The 24,817-nt window shown below is 40.9% G+C and overlaps 1 protein-coding gene across 1 annotated transcript in view; it reads left to right on the top strand.

The window, feature by feature from the left end:
• The window catches only part of FAM20C (FAM20C golgi associated secretory pathway kinase), a 256,797-nt gene that overhangs the window by 228,869 nt on the left and 3,111 nt on the right, over positions 1-24,817 (top strand). The window contains exons 6-8 of the mRNA XM_073590989.1: positions 180-360; positions 13,915-14,024; positions 18,469-18,550. Coding sequence (XP_073447090.1) covers positions 180-360; positions 13,915-14,024; positions 18,469-18,550 — 373 coding nt within the window. The remainder of the gene's footprint in view (positions 1-179; positions 361-13,914; positions 14,025-18,468; positions 18,551-24,817) is intronic.

The raw sequence follows: 24,817 nt of genomic DNA, 5'->3' as shown, positions 1-24,817 counted from the left end.
TGCATTTTGTATTTGCTCGGGTTATTTTTGTGTAATAATAAAATTAGTTTGAGTCATTTAAGTGTGACACATATGCAAAAAAATAAATCATCAGAAAGGGGGCAAATACTTTTTCACACAACTGTATGTTTTGTCTATTTATCTTCAATGAAAATAATGCTAGTTTTATTTTCTTACAGCAAACAACATTTGTTTCTATGGAGAGTGTTCTTACTACTGCTCAACGGAACACGCTTTGTGCGGGAAGCCAGATCAGATAGAAGGTTCCTTGGCAGCCTTCCTCCCAGACTTATCTCTTGCGAAAAGGAAAACATGGAGGAATCCATGGAGGCGGTCATATCACAAGCGCAAAAAAGCAGAGTATGTAGCTCTTTATTAAAATATTATTATTATTATAAAATAATATGTGTTAAACAAAATTTCAGGCTCATACAATGACAGAAAACAATGTGCAAAGTTCAGCTAACATATTGAAACCTGCAAAAAATATTTGTCAGTCCTTTTGACTAACTATGATTGAAGTCTAATAAGTTTAAGGCCAGACTGTGCACTTTGCAAAGTGCAGTTGCACTCTGCAAGAGAAATTGTTCCAGAGCTTAGTAAAAGAGGAGGAGCTCTGCTGACTTCATACAATGTGAAAGCAAAAATACAGTTTTTTTATTTTCCTTGCACGTGATTGGGTATTCTTTGCAAATGAAGCTTTACCTCATTTACTAAGCTCTGGAGCAACTACCCTTGCAAAGTGCACTGTCTATTTGCCTCTAGTAAATCAACCTATGTATTTATTACTGTAATACAGTTATGCCTTCAACAGCACTCTAGCTCCTTGCGTAGCGATGTTTATTGGAGCAGTGTGCAGGAAAGAGAGGAACAGCTGCTTCTGTGTGATAGCAGAGATTCAACATTTCAATGAGCTTCTAGCACAAGAAATTTTAACTTTGTAAGCTGCACAGAGCAGCCTGGATCATCCTCCCCGCTGGCTCTGCTTACCCCTGCCGAGTGCTCATTAGCACTCATGCGTGCACGCTCCTGAGCTGGCTCTGTGTGTCCATTGACACACAGAGCGTGACTCAGTCCCACCCCCTTCTCACTGGCTGTGATCGACAGCAGCAGGAGCCAATGGCTTCCACTGCTGCTTCTTTGTCCAAAAAGGAGAGAGAGAGAGAGCCAAGAGAGCTGCTGCTCTCATGCACATTGCTGGATCAACATCGGGTTCAGGTAAGTATTAAGAGGGGGCTGGAGGGGGGAGCTGCAGACAGAAGGTTTTTTACCTTAATGCATAGAATGCAATAAAGTGAAAAACCTTCTGCCTCTAGAACCACATTTAGGAATGTATCTGTTCCCAAAAAATTTCAATCCTTTCCATTGACATGAACAGGAATGATTTGCTGATATATCCCACAGATGTGACAGCATCAGGTGCATGGTGCGTTCCTCTAAAAATAAGTGAATGATGTTCTGCCAGTGATTTAGTGGACTGGACTCCATTATTCCCATCATGGGGTAAGGAATTAAATTCTTGCTGAGCTGTTAGTTAACTGGTAAAACACAGTCCAGAGGATCACTTACCAATCTAACCTGATAGGGAACACAGTACTTCCTTAATGGGGTAGTGATGTCATACATGGGGTACCCATTAAGAGCACCCCACCTCACCGAAGGAACTCAAAAATTGTAACGCTAACAAATCTATCTATTGCATTTAGCCTACTTATCAGAAAAGAGCTTGGTTCCTTTTTTTTTCCCTGCAGACTTTAGATATGGGGACTTAATAATGAGGATTAACAGATAAGAATGATATGGGTTTATATTTGTGATAGTCTTCTTGATAAATATGCAGAGCACTTTGTTCCAACCTATAGCACAGCATTGTATGCCTTATTCAAATGTTCCTTACATTTTGGGGGGCATACTGACAGTTTTAGCATTTGCCAAAAGGCTTGTTCTGTTTCTTTGTGTTGCTGCTGTGGGCTGCTCGTATTCACAATATTCTAGTTTAATAAAACATATTGATATATCCCATGCAGATCTTGTTGCAAACAGTGCTCTGTAGGCAGTTGTACCATCAGAAAAATATTGTTCCACCACTCTTGTCAAACTCTTGTTTGGTTGCCTGCACTAATATAGGCTAGTGTGCTTCATATGCCAGAGCTTCTCATTAAACCCAGTTCCATATCCACGAGCAAGTATTCTGTTTAATTGCTTGCAGTCCTTTATCGCATGGCAACACCCATTCTAGACCAATGCCTAATACTTAGCAGAAGTGGTTGGCAATAAAAAAACAAATACGTTTCAGCTGCAAATAAAATGCATCATATTACATCCATCCTAAATATGCTTTGTAGGTTATATTTTAAAGTCTCATTTCTCTTCGGAAACACAAATCCTCGAGACGACTGTGCAGGAAGAGTACAGCATGCGGCATATTGAAGTAATTGATGGAAATGCATTCTATTAGTGGACTTAGATGTAGCAATGGAGAAATTGATATATTCCCACCTAATGGATATATAGCACTTAACGCGGTTCTGTTTATGAGCATCTATAAGATTATCAGGGCCAGTGTGCTAGCCTATTGCATTACATGTCTGTGTTCTGCTCCATTCATCACTACTGGCAGCTTTGTGGATATGATTTCTGAAGACTTATCCCTTCAGATCTTATTAGAGGGGAGAACAGAGAAGCGCAGTGGGTTGGCAAGGCTGATGTGTCATCAGATTATTGCCTAGCATTAACCCTTTTAGGTTTTGGGCTGTTCTAGCTTCAGCAATAGATGTAAATATATTAAAGGACCGGTAACCTTAAATTATAATGAACGGAGCAACCCCTAGTCAATTAGTAAACTATTAAGGCTATCCAGGCAAAATGTCACTGTACTAGAGTCAGGAAGTACACACAGTTTACCTTAAATTATGCTTATGGCCATATTCATGAGGCACAATATTTCATTTGAGGGCCACAGCCCCTTGTCATATTATTATTATTATAATACGCGATTTATATAGCGTCAACAGTTTATGCAGCGCTTTACAATGTAGAGGGGGGACAGCACAATTACAGTACAGTTCAGTACAGAAGGCACAGGAGGGCCCTGCTCATAGAGCTTATATTCTAAAGGGAGGGGGTGGTGGTACAAAAGGTAATAGATGCAGGGAAGGATTTGATGGAGGGTGGCTCGGGGACAGTTGTTAGATGGGTGTGGGATAGGCTTTCCTGAATAAGTGAGTTTCCAGGGATCTCCTAAAGGTGGACAGGTTAGGGGCTGATCGGATATACCGGGGCAGGGAATTCCAGAGGATGGGAGAGGCTCTGGAGAAGTCCTGAAGGCGAGCATGAGAGGAGGTAAAAAGGGAGCTAAAGAGCAGGAGGTCGTGGGAGGAGCGGAGGGGACGATTTGGGTGATATCTGCAGATGAGGTTGGTGATGTAGCTGGGGGCAATGTTGTGGATGGCCTTGTATGTTGTGGTTAGCATTTTGAATTTTTTACGGTGGGGTAGGGGAAGCCAGTGAAAGGATTGGCAGAGAGGGGCATAAGTCACGGATCGATTAGTGAGGTGTATTATCCTAGCAATAGCATTCATAATAGACTGAAGGGGGGATAGCCTGCATAAGGGTAGGCCATTAAGGAGAGAGTTGCAGTAGTCAAGGTGGTAAATAATCAAGGAGTGAATAAGTTGCTTTGTGGTGTCATTAGTCAGGAAGGGTCAACTCCTGGAGATGTTGTGGAGGTTAAGGCGGCAGGATTTAACCAGTGATTGGATGTGGGGCTGAAGGAGAGGTCAGAATCAAGGATTACACCCAGCACCCTGGCATGTGCAGAGGGACCAATGGTTGTGCTGTTGATCTTAATGGTAAAGTCATGGGGGGGGGGGGGGGGGCGGGAAGAAGGAAATATTACAAGCTCAGTTTAAGAAAGATTGAGTTTGAGAAAGTAGGGTGACATCCATACCGATATGTCATTCAGTAAGTTTGAGATCAGTCATATCCGTCATATGAGTCTATGCTGTCCTATCTCCATTTCATACACAAATGTTTGTTGCATACTGGGTATTTTGCGCAAAAATAGCAAAAAGTTTGAAATGAGGTATATGTGTCTGTATTTTGGTAGACTCAGATTCATCCAGAAAAAGGGGATACCAACAATTATTATATAATGTTTATATCTTCCCAATGCCTGGTCCGGCTGCAAGTTTTGGTTCTAGCCACAGCTTGGGAGTTGCATAAACTCAGTACCCATTCTTCCTTATGGCAGAGAGAACCATTGACTATCTGCTGCAAAGATTTCCCAGGTCTCTCATTTTGCACCTAACACACCCTTGGGTACTTTAAATTGAGCTGATGGCCAGTTGGAGATTGTATGATACCACTGAAGATTAGGAATGTTCACATCATAAAAAAAGCCCTAATATTTCTCATTATTTACATATTTGTGGTTTCTAAGTACTGTATCAAATGATATCCTTCTTTCCCCTTTAATTTGTTTTGAATGTCCATCTTAGAAATTGTCTGTTTCATAATTTAGCTAAAGAATGCTTCCATGACTTCCTCCACTGCTAATGCTTAAGCAACTGTTAACAAAAGAACAGACCGACTGCCGTGCTTACAAATATCACTGCCTTAATTAGACAGAATGTAAAAATAACTCAAAAGGGGATGTGATGCTCCAGAGAATTCTTCCATGCATTAGTCATTTGGCTTCCAAATAAATAAAGCAGATGAATTATACAATGAAATGAGACCTAATGCTACAGAGAAAGGCCTTTTAATGAAAGCAAAATTGACTTTAAAGATGGCTTTAGATGTGGATTTTATCAGTTAAGGTCCACACTATTGACCAACAGCACAGAAAAGTTGTGCTCTACAGATTAAACATAACTCCATTGGTTTTGGAACCCACAATAAACAGTAATTCCTTAAATGACCATATACTGATAGAATCCTTCACTAATTTATAAATACTCTCACATTGGGCCTACAGGCTGGAAACTCTGCCAACTGCTAGAAGTGGTGGATTGTCTGTGGATCTGCGTTTACTTTTAATGAAAGGCAAACCAACAATAAAAAGAAAAATCTTAACACAGTTTGGTTGCACATAATATTTAACTAAATCAAAAGTTAGAGAATTTCAGAAGCTTTATATTTTATAGACTTAAAGCAGACCTACCATATAATTCTAACTTCTTCCACATGTACAGTGTGTATAGAAAAGAATCACACCCCCCTTTTAAAATAATCACATTTTGTTGCTCTGTGGCCTGAAATGAAGACAGACATGGTTTTTGTTTTATCAAGCTATTTTTTTTCTCAGTGCAACTCATAACATCAAAGTGAAAGACATAACACCAACATGTCAGAAATTCAAAAACAGAATCACTGAACTGGAAAAAGTATCACCCCCTTTGTGTCAGTATTTTGTTGAACCACCTTTTGCTTTAATTACAGCCAATAGTTTGTTGGGATTTGTCTCTACTAACTTTGCATATCTAGACTTTGCAATATTTGCCCATTCTTTGCAGAACTGCTCAAGTTAAATGTGATTGTGACCGTTTGTGGACTGCAGTCTTCAAGTCATTCCACAGATTTTCAATGGGGTTTAATTTTGGGCTATGACTAGGCCATGCATGGACATTCACCTTATTCCTCTTAAACCACTGTGTGGTCATTTTTGTTGTGTGCTTTGGGTCATTATCATGTTGGAAGGTAAACCTTCTTCCAATTGACAACTTTTTGGCGGCGGGCAGCAGATTTTCCCTTCTATCGGGACAAGTGCTCAAGTCCCTGTTGCAGAGAAAGACCCCCATAACAGGATATTACCACTTCCATGCTTTACTGTAGGAATGGTGTTATTTGGATGGTGAGCTGTATTGAATTTCCGCCAGACATATCGTTTGGTATTGAGGAAACATACTGTATTTATCGGCATATAATACACGCCGGCGTATAACACACACCCCAAGTTTAGGAGGGCATTTTAAGGAAAAAAACTTTTAGGAGGGAAGTTCAAGGAAAAAACTTACATTTAAATGCCCATCAATGGAGCGTTATCAGTGTCCATCTGCAGCCTTGTCCATCATTGCAGAATGATCAGTGTCCATTTGCAGCGTTGCCCAGTGCCATTTTCAGCCTTGCTAAGTGCCATTTGCAGCCTTGCCCATTGTCATATGCAGCCTTGCCCAGTGCCATTTGCAGCCTTGTCCAGTGCCGTTTGCAGCCTTGCCTAGTGCCGTTTGCAACATGTAACTGTTTAAATTTGCCGCCGCTGAGATAGACAGAGCCTGTGTACTCGGCTATACTCGGCTCGACTCGCAGTCCCGCCCAGCTCCTATGATTGACATAACACAGGTCCAATGGCGGGACTGGACGGGACTGCAAGCGGAGCTGAGCCAAGTACACAGTACACTCGGCTCTGTCTTTTTCGGCAGCGCTCACTCGTCATCCTCTCAGAGACAGCAGGGAGGCGGGACGGCGGGACTGCGAGCGGAGCCGAGCACTCGGCTCGGTCTTTTTCGGTGGCGCTCGTTTTTTTTTGGCGGCGCTCGCTCTTTTTCAGGGGCGCTCACTCATTTTCATCTAACAGACAGTGGGGATCGGCGTATAACAGGCACCCACGATTTCCCCCTGATTTTAAAGGGAAAAAAGTGTGTGTTATACGCCGATAAATACGGTAATTCAATTTTAGTCTCATCTGACCATAACACCTTTTTCCATGTGGCCTTAGAATCTTCAAGGTGCGTTTTGGCAAAGCTCAGTCATGACTAGATGTGGCCTTTCTTGAGGAGTAGCTTTTTTCTTGCAACCCTCTCATACAAGCCACATTTGTGGAGAATTTGTGATATTGTTGTCACATGCACACAATGACCACTCTCTGTCATAATTTCTTGCAACTGCTTCAGAGTTGCTGTAGGCCACATGATAGCCTCTCAGTTTCTTCCTGGCTCATTCATCCAGTTTGGAGCAACATCCTGATCCAGGGAGGTTCTGTGTTGTACCAAATAACTTCCACTTCTTAATAATAGATTTCACTGTGCTTCTAGGCATTGATAGCCTTTGAATTTTGTTTGTATCCATCTCCTGACTTGTGCTTGTCTGCAACTTTATCCCAGAAAACTTTTGACCGTGCATTGCCACCCATGTTTGATTGTTTGCTTCAGTTGCACTACCAGCGACTGAACTGCTCCAGGAAAGCTCTTTTCATGCTGAGCTAATCAAAATTACCACAGCTGATCACTGTTGAAAGTCAAATGGCTTTGTGTGCCCCTAATTGAGTTTACAAGCTATTTTTAGGAGGGGTGAGCCTTTTTCCAACTCAGTGATTTTATTTTATTTTTTTATTTTTTTCTGACATGCTGGTGTTATATCTTTTACTTGGATGTTATAAGTTGCAGCTGGGTTAAACCAAAGCTGTGTCTGTCTTCATTTCAGGCTTCAAAGCAACAAAATGTCATTGTTTTAAAGGAGGTGATTATTTTCTATACCCACTGTAAGTGCAGCTATAAAGCTGTGTGAATACCCGACTTCCAAAAGAAATAGTGTTACATTTCAATAAGTGGAGCTATTGAAAGGTAGTTTCCCTTCTTGTAACAGTCTCATTCTCTTCGAATGATAAACTGCAGCATACCACCAAAATATCGTTATTCATCCGTATCTTATTGATACTTTTCTACCAAATGCCATGCCATTTTGCAATGAAAAATTAGATTTGTTATGCCAGGCAATGTTTTTCAATTCTTCAGCCAAGAACTGGTGATTCCTTGTCCATGTCTATTGTAGTCTCATTTTATGTTATGGTTGACAGGTATAGAGCCTGGTCTTCCACTGTAGTCCTTCTTTTTCAAAGACCAGTTTTCCAAAGGATAGCACAGTGGATAAGTGGTTAGCACTTTTGCCTAGCAGCACTAGGGTCATCGGTTTGAATGATTTTCCTCTGAGTATTCTGGTTTTCTCCCACACTCCAAAGACATGCTGGTAGGTTAATTGGCTCCTGTCTAAATTAGCCCTCGTATGTGTATGTATGAATGTGAGTTAGGGACCTTAGGGCAGGGCCTGATGTGAATGTACAGTATATATGTAAAGCGCTGAGTAAATTGACAGCACTATATAAGTACCTGTAATAAATTAAATAAATGAGACCAAAGACCAAATTATACCTACTTCCTATAACATCTTAACCTGCTGTCTCGAAATAGTTTAATGGCATGAGTTAGATTATACTGTCATAGGAGCACCACCAGCAGAACCAGTAACTGTATGTGTGGACTGCAACCTAAAGCTATAGAACCACATATATACATTTACTAGATAAACTGTACATTTTTACAACTGGTTATTTTGGGCCTCTAGTTGTGGGACACAGATTTGGATGGAGCCCAGGTTAGGGGCTCTAAAGGAAAAGGATTTTAATGAAAATTTAGCATACTTCTTCCAATAAAGGAAGTGGTAAAATTAAAAAACTACATTGAACAGCGTTTGTTCCATAAGACAGTAACACTGTTGTCTGTAATATACTGTATATAGTATATAAATGTGTCTATCATCAACCAAAATTGAATACATTTAGATCATTGCCTTAAGACATATGCTAGACATATTGGATACAGATTTTATAATTATCAATCATAACATTAAATTAAAACTGTGTTATCATACAGAAACTGTAAAGAGTTCCAGACTTCCAAAAAAGAAACAAATTCCAGCAGAACGGTGTAATATTGTGAAAATTCTCCAATTCAAATGGAATATGTTGTTGCTGAAAACCACCACACTCTTCACTAAGGTTGAGTTCAGGCATGTTCGCACACAAGTTTAAACCCGTCTGAGCTATCCAACTGGGAGGCTGTCACTGCGCACAGCCAATCATAGGTAGCCAAGGCATTCCCTACAAGGGGTGCATATATATGCAGCTGCCGGACAGCGAACAGCTCCACCACTTATGATTAGCTGTCTGCAGTAACAGCTTCCTAGTGGGAGAGTTTAGGCGGGTGCGGACTGAACTGCCTGCCTGAGCTCATCCCTACCCTCCATCACCTATGAACAATATGCACTCACCAGATTAAAAGACTTCAGAAAGAAGACGGTCTCTATATTATGTTTAAGACATCATAATGGCATATCTTTTCTCAAGTACCATATTTGCTGATATTGTCAGCAACCGGAAATCATCAAAAGTTGGGCCAGGAAAATATCTGATAGTGCAACGTTTAATAGTATCACCAGCAGAATAAAAAACAAACAGTACAGATGCATAAAATCAGTACAACACAGCACTATCATAAACAGCATGTAAAACAACATCCAATGCAAATCCAACATGTCACCTGTAGTGCACCAAATGAAAACTTTTAGGATGCCCAGAGATCACATGGATAGAAATGATGTGCTATGATCACATCCTACATGTTTTATCACCATGAACTTCCTCTTATTTAAATTCCACTATTTTTAGGAAGTGGTAAGTCTAGTCTTCAGCCTTATTCAATTCCCTAATAAATATATTTTTCTGTGGTGTAAGTCATACCACCAGCCATAGGAAGAATACAGTAAATATCTTTTTTGAAGTTATATTCAATACTTCAAAGCTGGCTGTATTTATGCAATTACAGTGTGTCCAGCTGGGGTTTGAATGACTACATTCTCTCTGATATCCATAGCTCAAATCACAAAAGAATGTACCTGTGTCGCGGCATGGAAAATGCTATTGTATGTTTCTTTAAAGCTGTGCTGTATGATTCTGTAAATCACAAAAGAAATTAGACCTGCCAACAAGCCATAATGATATGACAAATAAAGCTTGATTTAAAAAATATTTTTTAGTCTCGATATCTTGGCCTGTATAGTAACTTCCAAACAATACCCCATATTAACAGAAGCAATGAACAGCATCTGTTTGACAATGTCCTTTTTTCTAATTTATGGACATGAAAAGGGACAATGAATATCTGTTTGAACATTTAGTTTTGTACATTTAATATACTTTTTGCAGTATATAGTGGCTCACCGTGGTGTCAGATGAAACCCACTTTAAAAATAAATAGGATGCCTTTGTTTCGGACATTGAACGCCATCCCTCCATAAGAGGATATGTAGCGCAATCCTTTTGTACAGAGAAAGTGTTCCGCACATAATAAAGGAATCTCACACTAGGGGCTTGCTATGGAGAATGATATGGAAAATGTCTCATCATCCAGCTGATGGATTTGCTACACTGAATGAAAAAATTGGACTGTCTCATTATCTAGGAACTGAGTGCCGTTCCAGGCTAGGCCCTGATGCAAAAATTCATTGAAACTCCTTTCTTGAGAGCCAAGAGCTCATGAGGGGGTGCGGAGAGCAGTAGAGTGTTGAAAGAATTCTCCGTGCCGCCTCAGTTATGTGTGAAGGATGAATTAACTCCTTCACAGACAAGATTGTTCTATCCACTTGCACTGCAAGTAGATCTCCTGGAAGTATCAAAAATGAGTAAGTGAGGATCTGCAGACTACAAGTGAAGCCAGCCAGTGAGTAATAGTAGAAACAAAACTTGACAGCTGTGCTAAAGTTAGAAAGGCAACTTGCATTAATACTTTTAAAGTTAAATCTGCTTGTATTTTGCCTTCTCTGCTTTTGCTTCAACGGCCCATGTTTGTGATTGGTATACATTAAAGTGGTTCTAAAGTCTCATTACACTTTACATAAATGAGATCCATGAGATAAACCTATAGCAAATCCATGATTCTGTTTTTACAAAACTTTGCATTACCCCACATATTTCTACCTCTTCTCAGCCGCACAATTTGTCATATTAATACCGAATTGTAACAATTTCTTGCCGGGAAGTGTGCTCTTGGAAGTCATATGATCATTGATTTAGAGACTAAATGTCCCATAATTCTTTGCGTTAACACGCATAGTGTTCCCTTTCACTTTTATTCAATCATTTGCTTTTTTGTCAATTACTTTTCAGAGGTGGCAGAACAGGGGCCGTGCTGTACTTTTGGCCAGAGTCACTGTCAATCACTTCTCAATAGAGGCAGAACAGAAGCAGGGCGTTTGTCACTGTTGCCAATCACTTTTTTGGGAAGGTGGAAGAGAGACGGTCCTGCTGTCACTTTTTCTGAAGCTGCTGCCAATAACTTTCCAAAGGGAGGTGGAACAAAGGTGGTGGGGCTGCTGTCACTTTTGCCAGATCTGCTGTAAATTACTTTCCAGGGGAAGTGGAACAGAGACGGGGCTGCTGTCACTTTTTACGGATCCTCTATAAATTACTTTCCAGGGGAGGTGGAACAGAGATGGTGCTGCTGCCACTTTTGCCAGAGCCAGTGACAATCACTGTTTGGGGGGGGGGTGTAACAGACCTGGGTGCTTATTTTGCTATTGCCAAAGTCGTTGCAAATCACTTTTCTGGGGACGTGGAGCAGAGGCGGGGCTGCCATTTGCTTACATGTCAGATTCCCTGTGCGTATAGGCACAGGCAGCGCTTGGAGATTATGATGTAGTCCTTTTGCAGAGAGGCAAACATAACAGGTTGCTATAATGGAGAGAACTACAATAAAGACTGCACTGAGTAAAGTAAGATAATGCATATTTATTAAGATTTTTAATAACAAACCTGATTATAAAAAAATCAGGAGGGTTTAATATCACTTTAGGTTTTATGCAATTTTGAGCAGCAGATTTGGTGAGCCTGTCCCATGTGATTCTGAGTGGGACTAGAGGATGTTCTCATGATTCTGTGCTGTATTGTATGATTTTGGGAAAGGGTACACATGCTGGTATGTAATTGGAGGGTCATTCTGATGATAAAGATGACAGTATAATACAGTTTTAGCCCTGCCTACCAGTAATATTTTCCAGATCATCCTGAAACTTACAAACAAACTGTAAGAATGCAAACTAAGGTCATTTGTAAAGTCTATGAGATATTCTAAGTATATTTACATTATTGTTTTGTTTACTGTAACCCAACTTCAAGAAGTCATAATGCCTATCACATCTGAGCAAAAGGCCCAATTAAAACTCAATGGGGATGATTCAATAAGAACATTTCCAACACTTTTCTGGCTGATTTAAATACAAAGCTTCCTCTGATTGGCTGAGGCAGAGAGGCAGGCTGATGATGTCACAAACTGTACTTCATTCACAGAATACAAAGCTGCTTATGAATGATCACTGCTCAGACTGATTGAATATTTTTCCAAGTGTGAGATGTGCAGTCTCTGTCTCAAAGCTGGAACCCAGCACTGAGTCCTGTATGTAGCTGAAGCTACATGCAGTACATACAGGGGGGATTTACTAAAGCTGGAGCATGCAAAATCTGATGCAGTTCTGCTTAGAAACCAATCAGCTTCTAGGTTTTATTATCAAAGCTTATTCGAACAAAAGTTAGAAGCTGATTGGCTACCATGCACAGCTACGCCAGATTCTTTGTGCACCAGTTTTAGTAAATCTCCCCCACAGTGCTTAGAGCCAGTGCAGCATTAAGTGAATAAAATAGTTTGTGAACTATTTAAAGTGAACGAAAACATGGAAATCAGCTTTAAATCTTTATGCTGGCATACAGAGACAGGCAAGAGTGCTAAGAATGAGGCCACTGTGCGCATATATCTTTGCATGCTCCACTCCTTACCCCTTACCATTGCCACTGATTGCTAGGACGCTAACGACTGCACAGTGTCACTGGTTGCTAAAACGTTGTCGGGTACAGCATCCCAGCAACCAGTGATGCTTTGGGACTTGATAAAATCACTTATGATGGAGTGTGTGGAGTAGGGATACCCCTCATTGCAACCCCCGTGTCTTTGTGCAATGTATTCATGTACCTGTTTCCGACAGGTACATGATCATGTTGAAGGCACCAACGTTTTTCCTGCTGAGGTCCTGCTGACACAATTCTAAAAAGTTTCTGCAACATTCTTTATGATATTCAGACTATGTGCTGTGGCCTGTTAAGGTGTATTTCAACTTTTGAAGTCAAATGTGAGAAAATCCCACCATATGTTTATTATGTGTTCCCATTCACACAGCATACCTAAACATAATTTAGTCCCGTCCTAGAACTTACAAAGCAGTGAGAGCTTGGTAGGATTTTTAAAGCTGAAGTTTTGTTAAATAATATAATGCAGAGAAAAAATATGTTTTTTAACTTGTATGTGCAGGCAGCTGGATTCTGTAAAAATCTTCACTGCAAAGCCGTCCTGTCCTCTTCCTGTTGCTGAACTTCCAGTGCTGCAGGGGGTTAAGATCTCCAGGTCTCCAGGCTTAGCTGCACTAAAGAGGATCTAACAAGGAATTGCCCCTCCTGTCCTCCATTTAAAAAAGTTATTTTACTTATTACACCACTGATAACAGGAGCTATGAATAGGGGAGAGAATCATGTGACTTTTAATTCCACTTTGATGGCTGCTTTTTAATAAAAAGTACAACGGTTTTGGAAAATGGCATAGTTGCTGTTTATCATGACATGTCAGGAATGTATTCATACAGACGTAGAATGTTACTATAATTTCTAATGTTACGGTTTTATAACATTGGACACATCAATAGCATCATCGTGTCCACTGCATCAGTTATTAATTTATTGATTTATACATGGCAAGGTTTATAGCAGGTCATATAAGTTCTTTATTAAAAATGACAACTAGCCAGATGCCAGTAGACCTCATTTAGGTGTTTGATGGAAAATGGTTTTTGTTTCTCGCTTTTATATTTCTAGAGTAGCACAGGAGAATCTGTTTGCTTGCTGTGAGCAAATGTTCTCCCATCAGACACTTTTATTCCTGAAGTCTAATATACTTTTCGTGCTGAGTTAGTTTTTTTTCCCCCAGGGACTAATCAGAGGGGCATGACGGAATTTGGAAGCTTTCAGGAATATAGATGTGTTCTTGCACTGCATACATTTTACTTGTCTGAATGGCTTAAAATATACATATTTTTCTTCAGATGGGAAGTTGATGCTGACTACTGTGAAGAAGTGAAGCAGACTCCTCCGTACGACAGTGGTACAAGACTTCTAGATGTCATAGACATGACTATATTCGACTTTCTAATGGGTAAGAGATTTGCATTAAAATGACAATAAACATCTTGATCATTAAAAAACCTACCTCTACAATGGCAGAGACAGATCCTACAGTAACCAATTCTTGGTCCTTCCCTTCAGTGTACTATTTCCATACACCGGATCTAAGAAATTCCAGATTATTTACTTCATTAGCTAACCTTTTTGAATGTCTGTTATCAGTGCTTATCTCAGGAAAGAGTTAAGCCTGGTACACACTATTTGTTTTTTTTCTGTTCAACACCGTGGATTGAATGAAAAAAACCTGTCAGTGGTCAGAGCTGCTATACTAACCATGTGAAGTTAGTACAGCGATCTCCCTTGCTGAGCTGTTGTGTTCAACCAGAGCACTCCGATCAGCGCTCTCCGCCATTGGCGGAAAGCACTGGTCGGCAATCGGTCAGCTGCTGGTTTTCCAGCATGCATGTCCGACAGACCGACATACACACAGGCCGAATGTCGGCCTTTTTTCTCCAGACATTCGGCCCGTGTGTACCCGACTTTAGGAGCCTTCAAGAGAAGCATGGGAAAATCTCCTGATGCTTCATTCCCCCACCAATCAGAAGTTCCCTGATCATCAGGAGGCAAGTCTGACACAAGGAAGCAAAGCCTTGCTCTTCTACCATGGTGGTCAACCCAATTTACAGACATGGTGTGGAACAAGACAGGTCAATAATGTAGAAAAGACCAACTGCAGGGAGTCAACAGGCAATGCTGGGGACTAGTCCTTTGCCCTCAGATGTTTCATTTATATAGCACCAACAATTTATAAGGCAATTTACATATTGTAACTTTTCATCAGTCCCTGACTTCAAGGAGTTTACAAGTAAGGTTCCTACCCCACATGCATACAAACACATACGAGAACCAATTTCCACAGGTCCTACCAGCATGTCTTGGAATGTTGAAGGAAATCAGAGAATTCAGAGACAACCCATGCAAGCACAGGGAGAACAGGTAGTGTCCTGGTTGGAATTCAAGCTGAAGCACCTTTTATGGGCACAACTTACATAGTGCAGGTTCGTTTTAAGCAGCAGCTATGGAGCCACAGATTTCCAGCTTCTGCTTTCAACTAAAACGCCTTTGATGCAAATGGGTTTCTGAAAATAAAATCAGTCATTATAACTATTATTTATTTTACAAATAAATTGGAAAACCTCATTTCAAATATACAGAATCATTTAAAATGAATTTACCGTGCCACTTATTGTATGGATGCCTGCTTCTTTTATCTTAATGAATGGCATAAAATGTTGATAAATGTGAAGTTATTCAGAATTATTCATATCTACTCCATTTTCACAGTCACTTTTACTCTCTGTTTAATGGGGATTTATATAGTCTCTTTATCCATAACCATGACACAATAGTTCTGTTGTTCAACTGATCCTGAGCTTAGTTGCAGTCAGTAACTATGAATGGGATTTATAGTTTTTGCCAAAAAAAAAAAAGTATGATGCCAACAACATTGCAGGGATTTTACCTCTGATCCTGGATGTGTTTGATTACAGTACATTCAAAAGGCTACATACACGACAATCTAAAACATTCTTCATGGGCATTTTTTTGCCTATTGTATAATAACTGGAATGGGTTTTACTCTCTTTTTAACTATGGAGGAAGTTTCAGGTAGTAGAAAAGCATTGGTGTTATTATATCGCAAAACGGTGGGAGGACAATAAAAAAAAATATCAACTCAAAAGGCTCCAAACTGCAAAGGGAGATTAGAATTTGAAAAGATTAGAATATTTTTCTTTTAGCTACTTAGTTGCCACACAAATTTTGCAGACATTTCTTTTCTCTTGTACAATGGTTCAAGAACATAAACTTTCATTTTTTCAGCATGTCCGCATTCAAAATAGGAGCTTGACAAGAGGGTGGTGGGGTTGTAAAGGCAAGCAGAAAGCATTTCTAAACTCATTCTGCCTAGGTGTTATGCCCTGTACACACGACCGGTTTTCCCGTTGGAATAAACTCAGAAGGTTTTTCCGACGGAGTTCCAACGGAATTCCGCACAAGCTGTCTTGCATACACACGGTCACACCAAATTCAGACCGTCAAGAATGCTGTGACGTAGAACACATACGACGGGACTAGAAAACGGAAGTTCAATAGCCAGTAGCCAATAGCTTCTGTCTCATACTTGCTTCAGAACATGTGTCGTTTTTGGTACATTGGAACAGCATACAGACGAGCGGGTTTCCCGATAGTAATTAGTTCCGTCGGAAAAATTTAGAACATGTTCTCTATCTAAGTCCATCTGAATTTTCGACGTAAAAAGTCTGATGGGGCAAACACACGGTCGGAATATACGATGAACAGCTCCCATCGGACTTTTTGTGACGGACATTCCGCTCATGTGTACGCAGCATTAGAGATTTTATGAACACCACTCCAATTATAGTAAGCCCACCTGAGTGCAAGATTAAGACTGTCACTACAAATGCTTACAGCTTATTTTCTTTAGATCTAAATGTAATGTTCTTTTCTGTCAACTTTTCTAATAAAGAGAACCTGCCAAAAATTGCTGCAGGTGTAAAGTGCAAGGATCACATACCTGCTGCAGCTTCTAATAACCTGCTGTTATGGCCATGCTGAAAGGCAGTTTTGGAGCTTACCACTAGCTGCCATCTTAGCATAGTGATGGTCTTCCTCACTGGCTAGTAAAAATGTGCAGTTATATATGTTCCTATTAGGAAGTGCTGAAGCTTTGTCTGTTAGAATGATGAAGGATTCAGCTTAAACATCAGCCTTTTGGAAGGTTTTGCAGGTATGTGCACAGCTAGGTGGTTGCATTCTATACCGGCAGCAGTTTTATTTTATTTTAGAGTCTCCTAAGTATTTTCATTTTGGGAAGGGTTAATACCCCTGCCAGATTAATTTTTTGCTGTCTGTGTACTAATGGGGAAATTTCCTTTCACTTTCTGTTCCTGAAATACAACAGAAGTTAGAGGAAATCTCTCAAAGTGAGGGGAGTTCTCATCCTACACAGTTGTCTAGGTGCCCCCATTAGATGGTTTCCCTTTACCCTTTGTTCTGGAGACAACTCTAACATGGATTTGCACAAAGAATTTACCCAGTGGAAGTCCCTGAGACCACAGGGCTCCACAAAGCAGTCTCTGAATAGTTAGGTGAAAACAAACTAATAAAACTCATAAAATGGATAATGTATGATGTAAAAGTAGCAATATACCTACATTGACAATGCAATTGGGACCCCAACCCCAAGTATTCCAGACCAGGAGTCCAGTAAAAATCCACTGGGACCACAGTGCTCCACAGAGCAGCCCTTAAATGGTTAGGTGAAAGCAAATTGGTAAAACCAAGTGGTTATTGTGTGATGTCAAATGCCACTTAATAATCTCAAAAAGGAAATGTGATGCCGCAAATCAATATATAGTTAATACACAAATAGAATCTGTGGAGTGGGTAGCCAACACTATACAAATAAATACTACACCGACAGGTGGGTGCTGCATCTAGGATGCACATAAGGGGAGAGAGAAACAACAGGCACAAGGGCCACAGTAGTGTAGTATTAAAAAGCAAACACTTTATTAAAACATAGCAAGTTGCACTTACAAGAGCAAGTAGGAGACAGGCGGAATTGACAGGTTTCACAGCACCAGGGCTCAGCAAAGCTGACAGGTGAAAGCCAAAGAGATGGTGTTGGGCGCAGGGTGTCACTGTATTCATCCATCCAATTGTAAAGCAGCTATGATGACAGGGAACCTCCTCCTCCACCTGGTGCCGATGTCACTTATAGAGCATGTGCAGTCAATTAAAGCATTTCCAGGCATATCTGCCTCCTAATCCCTATCATCGCAGCCAATTTCTGATTGGACGTATGAGTCCCAGCTTCTATACAACGACACCCGGCACCCAACACCAACTCTTTGGCTGTCATCTGTCGGAAATCTCCCCAAATTGACTTCTAATCCCCACGTGGGCTTTTGTCACTGGAACAGTTACTCCTATTTGGGGATTTTCCTTCACCTCCTGTTTTGGTGAAAGCTGGAAAATTTTGGATCTGCCTTCACTTTCTGTCCCATTGACAGCTGGGAGTGAGAGTGAGTCTCCCGAGGAGGGATGTTTAACAGATGTTATAACCCTTCTCAAACCAATCTAACACTAAAAAAATAGATTGTGTCTGTAGCTCAACTGTGAAACACAATAGGCAAAAGTTTGTTTTATTTGACTTTCATTTTACAAATCAGTATGCCTCTTCCCCATTACTTCCTCACTTGTACAGAAGAAGCTCTGAAACCACAGGCTTGTGAATGCAGCTATTTATAAATGTGTAAAATGTTACTAAGACCTCACATGTTAGCGGTTGCCAACATAGCTTAAACTGGGGATTAAAGGAATAGAAATCATGTAATATACAGTAGCTGTCTGTAAACTTTTTCTAACAAGACAGTTATATCTGCCCGCAGGGAATATGGATCGCCATCATTATGAGACCTTTGAGAAGTTTGGAAATGAAACATTTATCATTCACTTGGATAATGGAAGAGGGTAGGTATTCCTAAATCTTATTTCTGGATTTGTTTTCATAAATACAACCAGTTATGGTATTTACATAATTCTAGACATCCCCTGGAACAGGGCTCGACAAAACCCAGGCGCCAGGTCGCAATGGCGACTGGAAATTGCATCCTGGCACCTGGGCTACACCGCATCAGCGGTCTGGATTCCTGCAAAGTGCCTCGCCCCCCGCGGGTGTGCGGACTTAGGTCGGGCTGGCCAAAATTGAGGCCACGGCTTTGCGGCCTGCTGGAGTGGGATACACGCTCCTTTCTGCGAACCAGCGCTCTCCTCAGGTGGGAGGTGCTGTGATGAGCATGGCTTGCTCACTGCCCGCCCACCTCCAACATCATCTTCCCAGTTTGACAGCTGGGGTTGAGGTTGCGGGCATGATCAGTCGCCTGTTCCTTACCGCCGTTGTGGACGGGGAGTGCCACCTCAGTGCCCTCTGTCATTGCCATCTCAGTTCTGCCTGTCAGTGTCACCTGTCAGTGCTGCCTATCAGTTCCCATCAGTGCCACCTCAGTGCCATCTGTCAGTGCCATCTCAGTTCTGCCTAACAGTGCCACCTGTCAGTGCTGCTCATCAGTGCCACCTCAGTGCTGCTTATCAGTGCCACCTCAGTGCTGCTCATCAGTGCCACCTGTCAGTACCACCTCAGTGCTGCCCATCAGTGCCATCTCAGTGCTCATTGTTGCTGCCCATCAATGTCACCTAAGTGCTGCCCATCAGTGTCACCTCAGTGCTGCCCATCAGTGTCACCTCAGTGCCACCTGTCAGTGCACATTGGTGCTACCTGTCAGTGCCACCTCAGTGCTGCCTATCAGTACCACCTGTCAGTTCCCATCAGTGGCACCTCAGTGCTGCCTATTGGTGCCCATTAGTTCCAACCTCAATGCCGCCTCATCAGTGCAGCCCATCAGTGCTCATCAGTGCCACCTCATCAGTGCCCATTAGTGCAGCCTATCAGAGCACATCAGTGGAGGAGGAAAAAAAACATATTTGCAAAATCTTATAACAAACAAAACAAAAGTTGATTTTTTTTTTTTTAATAATTTTTTTTTTGTTTTTTGCTTGGCATCAGGCATGAGCAATTCCTATTGCCCGATGCCCCAGACATGCGGCGCTGGGCAGGGGATTTACTGTCTCCTAACTTTTTCAGCTGGCTCCTAGATTCTAAGCAAATTTGTCAAGCCCTGCCCTGGAATAATATCCATATTTATGTATATTAGCCAGTGTTTTGCAGCCTTATATTATAACCCCCTGATGCTGAAATTAGTTTCAAATCTGAACAATAGACAAGTAAAGGCCAAGCGGAAATATGTGTAATGTGTTGTTCGCCAAAGGTTTTGTTGTCCTGTCTAGCAGCTTTTGTGATTCAGACAGCATAGTGAGGAAGGTGACACCACATTCTCTGTTAGATTTAAGGAATACTATGGGGTCACCTTTCCTGCTTGCAGACTGCTGATTGGACAATGAAAGAGCATACTTACAAGTTATCCACTCTGCTCTCTCATCCTGCCTGCATGTTCTCTATTAACACATGTGCATGCACCAGAGCCCAGTTAGCTCATAGTGCTCCCGCTTCTTGTCTCAGTGCTATAGTAGATGGCAGAAGGCTGATATTATCAAACACTAATCTAGCTTTATGTATGTAAACAATATTTTCAACTCTCTTCAAAGGAGTGCACATGTAATAAATGGTGTTTTGGACCAGGCTTTTCTGCCAGAGGTTCACCATTAAAGTACTATGGTGGGACCATACTACTCATGATGGCTTCCAGAGTGGGCTTCCCTGCTCAGATGATATATCTGACTCCCTCCTGGAGATAATGAAGTGAAATAATTGGAGTTCTGAGTTGGTAGGGTAACCACTTTTGTCCTCCACATGGTGTAGAAGGGTCTTTTGTCTATGCCAGTGAGGCATGTGTATTCTCCACTCTCCCATTTTCATAGGCTTACATCCACTTTTCTGTAACAGTCCCAAGAGTATTCTGTAAATATGACCACATTGTCCAGAGGCACCAGAGTGCACTCAGGAGTCAGCAACCAGTGACAGTCCTGGTCAGACATGCTTCTCTCTGTGTCTGCAATACAAGACTATAAGAGGACACGTGTTGAAGGGTATAGCCATTACTCAGTTATGCCTAGTTAAAGTGCCATTAAAGGTTCAGCTTTAAAAAAACGAAATAACAAACATGTTACACTTACTTGCTCTGTGTAGGTATTTTTGCACAGAGCAGCCCCAATCCTCTTGGGTCCCGTGCCAGTGCTCCTGGCTCCTCCCCCTTGACCAGTGCCCCCAATAGCAAGCTGTTTGCTATGGGGGCACTGGTGTGTGCTTGCTCCTGATCCCTGCTCTATGGGTCCATAAGACACATAAAAACAATGGCTCAGCCATGCCCTCTTCTCTCTCCTCATTGGCTCACTGGCTGTGATTAACAGCAGTGGGAGCCAATGGCTCCTGCTGCTGTGTCTCAGCTGATGAGGAGAGAGACCTGGGACAGCCGAGGCTCCTGTGCACATCGCTAGATTGAGAGGGGGCTCAGGTGAGTCTCTGGGGCTGTGGAGGGAGCAGCACACAGAAAGTTTTTTATCTTAAAAAACCTTCAGCCTTTACAACCACTTTAAGCATAGAGCACTGGGGTGGAAGTGCAGTAAGCAGCATTTTCACTAAGAGAAGAAATGAGACATCACAAAATAGGGGGTACTATAAAAAAGATAAAAAGGTTTGAAAGTACAGTTGAGCTTTAACCTCCACGTGGAATTCTTTTTTTCTTTTGGCTAAAGGAAATATAAATGTGCATCTAATCAAACAGGAATGCAGCATGCTCTTCTATTTTTACAATCAATTTGTATGGTAATGAATCTTTCCCTTGTCCCCATCTGTTGTGCTTCTGTATTGTTTCACCACAAAAATCCACTGTCCAGCAGCATTTGCATGTTACGTGATTAGTTATTTTTGTTTTATTAAGCTGCTTGCAGAGTTTTCTTAAACTTTGTGTTAAGTAAGATGAGACATTGATCGTTGTCATGGTAATACCACTTTGTGCTGCCAGCGTGAAGGTTTATTTTGACCTTGCGTATAGCTGTTATGAATGCTAACATTGACTGAATGTGGTGTACATCTGCAATAAGGAAGAAAAAAAATACAGAAAAAAACATGTACTGTACTGTATATGTAGCCTCATTCATACAATGTTTACAGTTAATCTAAAAAAAAATGTGTTTTTAGTTAATTGCATAACTATGCAGCTATGTTTTAGATAACAGTAACAATATATGCACATGTGGAGTCAAGCCAGTCAAGGTTCACACCTCTGTAGCGCGGTAGCACACTCACGTTAGCATGTGTTGCGTTAAGGCAGCCTAGTCATTTTTGCATGGGCAGCCAATGCCCATACTCAATTCTTTATTTGGGAATGCAACATATAGCAACACAAAGCAGTGCATATGCGTAGCCTTAATGTGTTTGGGTGGAGTTCAACATAAGGAGCACACAGCTTATTAACGCTCATAATGACCTTTACTGCACTTTGCAGGTAACATGCATATTTCCAATTTATAAGGATGTCAACTGGGTCTTAAAGTGTATGTGAACCCTAAGAATGAACGTTTCTTAGTAGTTCGTATATGGCCTGCTAAACCATTGAAAGCGTTTTGATTAGGGATTGCTGAGTCTGCCTGAATTTCGATTTACGGGGGGTTTCCCGAATCCTGTTAGAAATACGTGAAACCCAAACTGAATCTCTTTGAAATCTACAAAAGTCTATACTGCTGTTAAATTTTAGCCATTTTCAAGGCTAGTAGGCAAGCGATTGTCAAAAAAAAAAAAAAAAAAAAAAAGAGCACAGCACTGCAATGGGGGACATTTATAAAAGAAAAAGTTACCCCACAGTTGGTAGAGGGGCTTTTTAATGTTACTTTGAGGGCAACATGGGAATAAAAACAATATTTTAAATTACATGCTTGGGAGGTGCCTTTAGGCTGTATGTGGTGTTATAGAACAGTACGATTGTCATGGACAGCAATAGTGACAGCAACGCCATGTTCTGGCATCACGTATTTTGGATATGTAATTGATTTTATAAAGTGATTGTAAATGACCTTTTTTTAAAAAAAATAACAAACGTGTTTTACTTTTACCTATGTTTTACCTATAGCCAATCCCCAATCGGCACAATCCAACAAACAAATAAAAATATAGTGAAATGTGCTACAAAAATAAATTCATAAAACACCCAGTTGCTGCTGTCACTGAAAAAGTGTTTCCACTCTATGTTATACTAACCTGCTCTGTGCAATGGTTTTGTACAGAGCAGCCCCAATCCTCTTCATCTGGGGTTCCCCGTCAGTGCTTCTGGCTCCTTCTGCATTTGAGTAACCCCCACTAGCAAGCTGCTTGCTGGTGGGGTACTCATACGGGCTCAATCCCGAGCCACACTTTGTGTATCTATTGACACACACAGTGCTGCTGACCCTGGCCCCCGCAAAATCATAACTGGATTTGATTGACAACAGCAGGAGCCAGTGACTCCTGCTGCTCTCCTTGAGTCCAATAAGGAAGGAGAGAGAGATCAGGGCTGATGCTTTCGGGCACAGACCGAGATCAGGCTCATAATTATTTAGGTGAGACGGGGGGGGAGGGAGCTGCACCTAAAATGTTTTTTTACTTAATGCAGAGAATGCATTAAGGTAAAAAAAAAACCTTTAGCCTTTACAGCCATTTTAACTTTTACAGTCAGTCTCAGTCTTAAAAGTGTAATAATCGTTATAATAAAAATAATAGTTACATTTCAAAACAGACTGCACATAAACACTTCAGAACCACAATGAAACATCCCTACACCACTCCCAACCCTGTATCTCCAATCATTCCCAAAATATTCAAAATGTAAATTTCAGGTATGCACTTGGCAGAATTTGGCTAGTAGTGTACTTGAGCACTTGTTCAGGCAGCAAATATAAAGAGACAAGACAAGTTTTATCTTGAAATAGAAATTAGATTATTGTATTATCTAACAGACAATAGTTACAAATATTTTTCAGTAGCTGAACAATATGTAAGCAGTGTAGGTATGCAACAATGTAGGAAGAAGAGATAAGACAGATTAAATAAATAATAGAATTTATTGAGAGACAGTAGCCCCAAATATTGTACAGAGGCTGGTCAATATGTAAGCAGCTTGGTTAGGCTGCAAAATAATTGGGAGAGATGAGACAGGTTTTATCTTAAAACAGAAACGAGAGTGTATTATTTGAGAGACAGTAGCCAAGTATTGTACAGTAGCTGTTAAGATCAGCGGTAGATGGTAGCAGACATCATCTGACAGCATGACAGCCAGATAATTTTAGGTTTTAGATTTTCATTGGTTCTTGATGTACATACAATCAAAGGGGTATCATGGTACAATTCAGAGATTTTAGAAATGCAAAAATAAACAGGATAGGCACAATAAAAAATGAGGAGAGTTACAGTGTAAATATAATCCAGTGTCAACAACTGAGTTCTATAAGTGAATTTGAAATGGTAAGGAAGTGGTGTTTGCCCCAGCTGTGGTGATGTGCCATAGGGGTTTTTGGGCATGGTGGACAGGTTGCTTGCTAAATAGGGAGAACAGTTTTAATTTAAATGACTCTCTGTTTTAAAGCTAAGAAGGAGCGCATAAGGATAATTATGGGCAAAAGTAACATAAAGCAAAGAAGAAAGAAATTAAAGAAAAAGCATGTGGTCAGTAAAGGAAGTAATGATCCTGATCAGGAGAGGGTGAAGCGGTTGTGACTATAGTTAGATGAATGAGGCAGGGCTCATAGAGGTGAGTTCTCAGGAAACCTGTGGAGACCAAAAATGTAGGAACATTTCATGGGTGTCATGAAGGATACTAGAAAGATTTCTGTTGATCATAAATGTTTAGAGGAGAGTCTTGACCTTGTAGAAGGGACATATAGTACTTGCCAAGCTGAGTCTATAGTTTGTTTTGCTACTAGGAAGGTAATGTTGCTAGTTTTCATTGGTGTTTATGTAGACCATGAAATCAGTCATGTAAGAAAGCAATCCATGAGATACGTTGTGTTTGTGTGTTAAGCTGAGTGTGCAAAATGCGCTGGACCAAAAGGTAGTAACAAAGGGGAATGTCCACCCAATGTGGACAACTAGAATTTTGAAAGACAAATTTCAACAATAGCATCAAGTACGTCATTGTGGTCCCAAAGCCAGAGGATGGAAAATGACTCAGTTAAGGAAGATGCAATCAGAGA

Source organism: Aquarana catesbeiana, linkage group LG06 (assembly GCF_042186555.1).
Source record: "Aquarana catesbeiana isolate 2022-GZ linkage group LG06, ASM4218655v1, whole genome shotgun sequence".
NCBI classification, from domain to species: Eukaryota; Metazoa; Chordata; class Amphibia; order Anura; family Ranidae; genus Aquarana; species Aquarana catesbeiana.
The sequence above is the reverse complement of the archived record's forward strand: the minus strand, read 5'-3'. Positions and strand labels throughout refer to the sequence as shown.